Source organism: Eriocheir sinensis, unplaced genomic scaffold (genome assembly GCF_024679095.1).
Source record: "Eriocheir sinensis breed Jianghai 21 unplaced genomic scaffold, ASM2467909v1 Scaffold1265, whole genome shotgun sequence".
NCBI classification, from domain to species: domain Eukaryota; kingdom Metazoa; phylum Arthropoda; class Malacostraca; order Decapoda; family Varunidae; genus Eriocheir; species Eriocheir sinensis.
In genome coordinates, this window is record NW_026110590.1 from 85,276 (window position 1) to 92,366 (window position 7,091).

Sequence of the window (7,091 nt, forward strand, 5' to 3'; positions counted from 1 at the left end):
CACAAAGTTTTTCTTTCCTGGGAATATGTCACAATTTCTTCACTAGAATTATGAAATATTTATGTATTTGCCTTCAATTTCTTTTCAATAACCTTCAGAGAAGCACATGCCATTTCATCTGGGAATCTAAAAATGTTTTTCTTTATCATGGGAACCTCTGGTCCATAGAATATGTATTCTTGGTCTACTATGCCAATGTCTTTGTTTGTGTTCCGCTCAGTCCATGTCCACTCCTTTGGGTCACTCGAAATGTTTTTTTTCTGAAGGCAATCAATTTCTACTTTGTTCACAGTACCGCCATCATCATCATCAGCAAATGTTTTAACTATTTTCCCCCAGAAGTAAATCATACGTGGCTCAGTATAATACACTGCGTAGTACTTTCCAACAGAATCATCTGTTATTACTGGAGTGTCTGCTGGGGTTGCCTTTGGTGCCTGTATTTCTTCCTCACATTCAGTTTCACTTTCATCTTGGTTTAAAGTGAAACTGACCTCATCAGCAGAATCACTTTCCATTACTTCCATCTCATCTTCAGTTGTGGTATCAGAAAGTGGTTCAGGTTCCTTCCTTTTCTTTCCTGGAACTTTGTTACACTTCTCTTTTTTCTGTGTCCCCTCCTGCCCTGTAGTTTCCTTTCTACATTCCTCCTGAGTTATGATTTGACTGTGCATACTAATTTTTCTTCTTGTAGGTTGTGTCGTTCCAACTCTTCCCCTACGGTGCAGAATTTCTTCCAAAGTTGTTTCCTTTTCCTTCTCTACCAAAAGGATGTTGAACTTCATTCCTGTAGGAGCCCTGGCTTGAATTTCATTGACAAGAGTCCTCCAGCTTAACTGTTTTGCATATAAAGCACTTCGCTTTTCTATATCTTTCTTGATCTCATCTTGAAGTTCAGCTTTGTTGTTAGAGGGAGTTTCATGCCAGTGACTACAACCAGGTAATACTTGTTCCTGAACAAGTGTAAGGGTTGTATCTGAGAGATCTTTTTATTCCTGGTTCAGGTATTGGAGAAGTGGGAACATTTGTGGTATTGGCATCAGAAGGTTGTGAAGGGTTCTGTGGATTTTGCGGTGATGATTGTGAATCTCTGTTGTCTGTGTTATCAGTTGTAGCATCATGCAGTACAGGATTATTTTCATCATCCCTGGGGCTTCTCTCTCAATCCAAGCCTTGTATGTTTTCATTTTCAAAGGACAAAGGCGATCACTCTTGTACTTTTCTGGGTTTAGTGGATGTATTCCTGTTGCATAAAACCCGGCCTTTATATTCTCCGGGAAAGTCCTTCCTTCCAGACCTGACACAACATATTCACGAAACCTCTCTTTTGGAATGGTGCTCGTGCTGGTGTTTGATGCACATACCTCTTCAATGCTGAATCATAGTTAGATTTTTGAGGTGCTAAACAAGCAACATCTATAGGTTGTAACAGATCTGTGCAATGAGCAGGTAGCTTAATTATGGAGATATTTTCTTGTTTTGCTAGTTCTCCTGTTGCTAGTGATGTATGACTAAGATGGCCATCCAATATCAGGAGGATAGGACGACTATCTTTAGTTTTTCTACAAAACTTTTGAAAAATCCTCAAAATTACACGGGTCATCCACCCTGACTCGGATACAGCATACTGAGTTTCAGGTAGTGCATCAGTTCCAACCCATGAAGACTGCATGTTCTTACCTTTAAATATGATTAAAGGATCCAGTGATGTGCCATCTGCACAGCATGTTGCCAAAACACTGATGTTTTCACGGTTTGAGCCACTAGTTATTCTCACTGTCTTAGCTCCTTTTGTGCCTATAGTTTTGCTTTTGATGGGTCTAGTGGGAAACCAGTTTCGTCGAGATTCCAGATACACTCTGGGCGTTCCATGATCTCAAGTCGTGCCATTTCTTGTCTCAGAAGCTCATAGAAGCCATAAATGACGAATGGATCACTAGTTACACTCTTCCTTGCCAGTTGCATCATACCACCGGTCTTCAGAGTCATGTTGTGCCTGTGCATGAAGGCAGTTGCCCATTCATAACCAGGCATGCCATCTTTAAACACTGTCTCTAGTCCATTGGCAAGCAAGAAATCTTTGACAATCTCACGAAACTCTAACAGTGTTGGCCCTAGTCCCATTTTCTCCATTCTCTTGATTGTATCTGCAATCTTCTCTTCCACTTCAGTTGCAAGTACCGTCTTCTTTCCCTGTAATGCAAACAGAATATGTATATATCAGAACAGGTTTTATTACATATAGTATGTATGTAAGAGGATCATTATTATATGGTACATACACGCATAAAAAAAAAACAATAACTCACCCTCATATCATCCTTGAAAGATTCTTCACTTTCACTTCTCTTGACATGCTTTCTCAAAAGAGAATATGACATGTGATGCTTGGCACTGGCTGCTCTAATGGAGGAACCATCTTTAACTTCCTGCACAGCAAGTTGAATTGTGGCTTTCGTATATGGCCTTTCAACCTTTTTATATGTCCTCGGCATTGTGGCACTTAACCCTGCTGCTTCTTACTGGCTAATGATCATGCACACTCCTGTGAACAGTGGACCGAGTCATATGAGTAACAGGTTTCAACAAGACAGACCGACTGTCAATCACACACCACACATCACGAACATGTTTAAACATGGGGTAATATAAAACCAAGACGGGGTAAAAAAAAATCAGCTTTGGGTAAAAAAAAATCATGTATGGGGTAAGAAAAAATCAGGTTATGTGATCTTTTCTTACCCCATGTAGGCTTACCCCTATGGGGTAAAAAAAAATCACCCCCCTTCTCTTGGGGGAGGGGGGTAGGAGCAGGGGGACCCTATCGGGAGGATAGTATGGCCCTCCTGATTATTTCTTACCCCAAACTAAGCTCGTCACAGTTCTTGGGGGAAGATAAAACCAAAGTTTTCACATACCACAAAAAAGTTTTGCGAAACTTTTTTCATGCTTTTTTCTTAAAATATGTTCAGAAAATACATTTATAATACAATATTGCTAACGCATATATGAAATCAATTGCACAAGAGTGCACTATAAATACAGGACATAAACACATCAAATGCTTTGACAGAGTACAATAAATGGAATGATTTTTTTTTACCCCACTAACCCCTGGATTTTTTCTTCCCCCACTTTACGTAAAATGGGGTAAGAAAAACTCAAAATGGAGAACTTTGTTTTTCGCAGAAATATGGTTCAGCATTTTCACAATACCTGGTCTGTTTTATTCATTTGTCATTATTACATCATATTTCAGCTGATCTTGAGCCAGGGTCCCATAGCTTTTTTATTATGAATATTTTTGGGTAATTTTTCTTCCCCGGAAAAGGGTAAAAAAATCATGATGGGGCAAGAAAAATCAGCTATATTTTGCTAAAAAAGTTTTACAATGAATACCCATACATTTCTTTCATGAAAATGATTGATATTTCATATTTGTGCATCATCTGGGAATTGTATATATACTCTTCATTATACATTACATAAAATGCCTCTTAATTTTTATCCTTGCAATAATAATGTTAACCAATGAATCCTGGTACTGTTGTATCATGAAAAAATCTTTATATTTCTAAGTGGTATATCACCAACTTAAATTCAAACACATATTCTTCATTGTTACATAAATTCATGTAAATATATAATTGGTTCCTTATAAAATAAATAAGTTTCACAAAGTTTTTCTTTCCTGGGAATATGTCACAATTTCTTCACTAGAATTATGAAATATTTATGTATTTGCCTTCAATTTCTTTTCAATAACCTTCAGAGAAGCACATGCCATTTCATCTGGGAATCTAAAAATGTTTTTCTTTATCATGGGAACCTCTGGTCCATAGAATATGTATTCTTGGTCTACTATGCCAATGTCTTTGTTTGTGTTCCGCTCAGTCCATGTCCACTCCTTTGGGTCACTCGAAATGTTTTTTTCTGAAGGCAATCAATTTCTACTTTGTTCACAGTACCGCCATCATCATCATCAGCAAATGTTTTAACTATTTTCCCCCAGAAGTAAATCATACGTGGCTCAGTATAATACACTGCGTAGTACTTTCCAACAGAATCATCTGTTATTACTGGAGTGTCTGCTGGGGTTGCCTTTGGTGCCTGTATTTCTTCCTCACATTCAGTTTCACTTTCATCTTGGTTTAAAGTGAAACTGACCTCATCATCAGAATCAATTTCCATTCCTTACATCTCATATTCAGTTGTGGTATCAGAAAGTGGTTCAGGTTCCTTCCTTTTCTTTCCTGGAACTTTGTTACACTTCTCTTTATTCTTTGTCCACTCCTGCCCTGTAGTTTCCTTTCTACATTCCTCCTGAGTTATGATTTGACTGTGCATACTAATTTTTCTTCTTGTAGGTTGTGTCGTTCCAACTCTTCCCCTACGGTGCAGAATTTCTTCCAAAGTTGTTTCCTTTTCCTTCTCTACCAAAAGGATGTTGAACTTCATTCCTGTAGGAGCCCTGGCTTGAATTTCATTGACAAGAGTCCTCCAGCTTAACTGTTTGGCATATAAAGCACTTCGCTTTTCTATATCTTTCTTGATCTCATCTTGAAGTTCAGCTTTGTTGTTAGAGGGAGTTTCATGCCAGTGACTACAACCAGGTAATACTTGTTCCTGAACAAGTGTAAGGGTTGTATCTGAGAGATCTTTTTCTATTCCTGGTTCAGGTATTGGAGAAGTGGGAACATTTGTGGTATTGGCATCAGAAGGTTGTGAAGGGTTCTGTGGATTTTGCGGTGATGATTGTGAATCTCTGTTGTCTGTGTTATCAGTTGTAGCATCATGCAGTACAGGATTATTTTCATCATCCCTGGGGCTTCCTCTCTCAATCCAAGCCTTGTATGTTTTCATTTTCAAAGGACAAAGGCGATCACTCTTGTACTTTTCTGGGTTTAGTGGATGTATTCCTGTTGCATAAAACCCGGCCTTTATATTCTCCGGGGAAAGTCCTTCCTTCCAGACCTGACACAACATATTCACGAAACCTCTCTTTTGCAATGGTGCTCGTGCTCCTGTTTGATGCACATACCTCATCAATGCTGAATCATAGTAAGATTTTAGAGGTGCAAAACAAGCAACATCTAAAGGTTGTAACAGATCTGTGCAATGAGCAGGTAGCTTAATTATGGAGATATTTTCTTGTTTTGCTAGTTCTACTGTTGCTAGTGATGTATGACTAAGATGGCCATCCAATATCAGGAGGATAGGACGAATATCTTTAGTTTTTTCTACAAAACTTTTGAAAAAATCCTCAAAAATTACACGGGTCATCCACCCTGACTCGGATACAGCATACTGAGTTTCAGGTAGTGCATCAGTTCCAACCCATGAAGACTGCATGTTCTTACCTTTAAATATGATTAAAGGATCCAGTGATGTGCCATCTGCACAGCATGTTGCCAAAACACTGATGTTTTCACGGTTTGAGCCACTAGTTATTCTCACTGTCTTAGCTCCTTTTGTGCCTATAGTTTTTGCTTTTGATGGGTCTAGTGGGAAACCAGTTTCGTCGAGATTCCAGATACACTCTGGGCGTTCCATGATCTCAAGTCGTGCCATTTCTTGTCTCAGAAGCTCATAGAAGCCATAAATGACGAATGGATCACTAGTTACACTCTTCCTTGCCAGTTGCATCATACCACCGGTCTTCAGAGTCATGTTGTGCCTGTGCATGAAGGCAGTTGCCCATTCATAACCAGGCATGCCATCTTTAAACACTGTCTCTAGTCCATTGGCAAGCAAGAAATCTTTGACAATCTCACGAAACTCTAACAGTGTTGGCCCTAGTCCCATTTTCTCCATTCTCTTGATTGTATCTGCAATCTTCTCTTCCACTTCAGTTGCAAGTACCGTCTTCTTTCCCTGTAATGCAAACAGAATATGTATATATCAGAACAGGTTTTATTACATATAGTATGTACGAGTATATAATATGTAAGAGGATCATTATTATATGGTACATACACGCATAAAAAAAAAACAATAACTCACCCTCATATCATCCTTGAAAGATTCTTCACTTTCACTTCTCTTGACATGCTTTCTCAAAAGAGAATATGACATGTGATGCTTGGCGCTGGCTGCTCTAATGGAGGAACCATCTTTAACTTCCTGCACAGCAAGTTGAATTGTGGCTTTCGTATATGGCCTTTCAAACTTTTTATATGTCCTCGGCATTGTGGCACTTAACCCTGCTGCTTCTTACTGGCTAATGATCATGCACACTCCTGTGAACAGTGGACCGAGTCATATGAGTAACAGGTTTCAACAAGACAGACCGACTGTCAATCACACACTACACATCACGAACATGTTTAAACATGGGGTAATATAAAACCAAGACGGGGTAAAAAAAAATCAGCTTTGGGTAAAAAAAAATCATGTATGGGGTAAGAAAAAATCAGGTTATGTGATCTTTTCTTACCCCATGTAGGCTTACCCTATGGGGTAAAAATCACCCCCTTCTCTTGGGGAGGGGGGTAGGAGCAGGGGGACCCTATCGGGAGGATAGTATGGCCCTCCTGATTATTTCTTACCCCAAACTAAGCTCGTCACAGTTCTTGGGGGAAGATAAAACCAAAGTTTTCACATACCACAAAAAAGTTTTGCGAAACTTTTTTCATGCTTTTTTCTTAAAATATGTTCAGAAAATACATTTATAATACAATATTGCTAACGCATATATGAAATCAATTGCACAAGAGTGCACTATAAATACAGGACATAAACACATCAAATGCTTTGACAGAGTACAATAAATGGAATGATTTTTTTTTACCCCACTAACCCTGGATTTTTCTTCCCCCACTTTACTAGTAAAATGGGGTAAGAAAAACTCAAAATGGAGAACTTTGTTTTTCGCAGAAATATGGTTCAGCATTTTCACAATACCTGGTCTGTTTTATTCATTTGTCATTATTACATCATATTTCAGCTGATCTTGAGCCAGGGTCCCATAGCTTTTTTATTATGAATATTTTTGGGTAATTTTTTCTTCCCCGGAAAAGGGGTAAAAAAAAATCATGATGGGGCAAGAAAAAATCAGCTATATTTTGCTAAAAAAAAAGTTTTACAATGAA

At 38.5% G+C, this 7,091-nt stretch overlaps 1 protein-coding gene across 1 annotated transcript; it reads right to left on the bottom strand.

The window, feature by feature from the left end:
* Positions 1-1,797: 1,797 nt before the first annotated feature.
* Positions 1,798-6,388, bottom strand: LOC126989666 (uncharacterized). Its single transcript, XM_050848273.1, has 2 exons — positions 6,004-6,388; positions 1,798-2,193 (listed from the first exon to the last, which is right to left on the bottom strand). Exons 1-2 carry the CDS (start codon positions 6,187-6,189, stop codon positions 1,798-1,800), a joined length of 582 nt encoding a protein of 193 aa, XP_050704230.1. The 5' UTR covers positions 6,190-6,388.
* Positions 6,389-7,091: the final 703 nt, after the last annotated feature.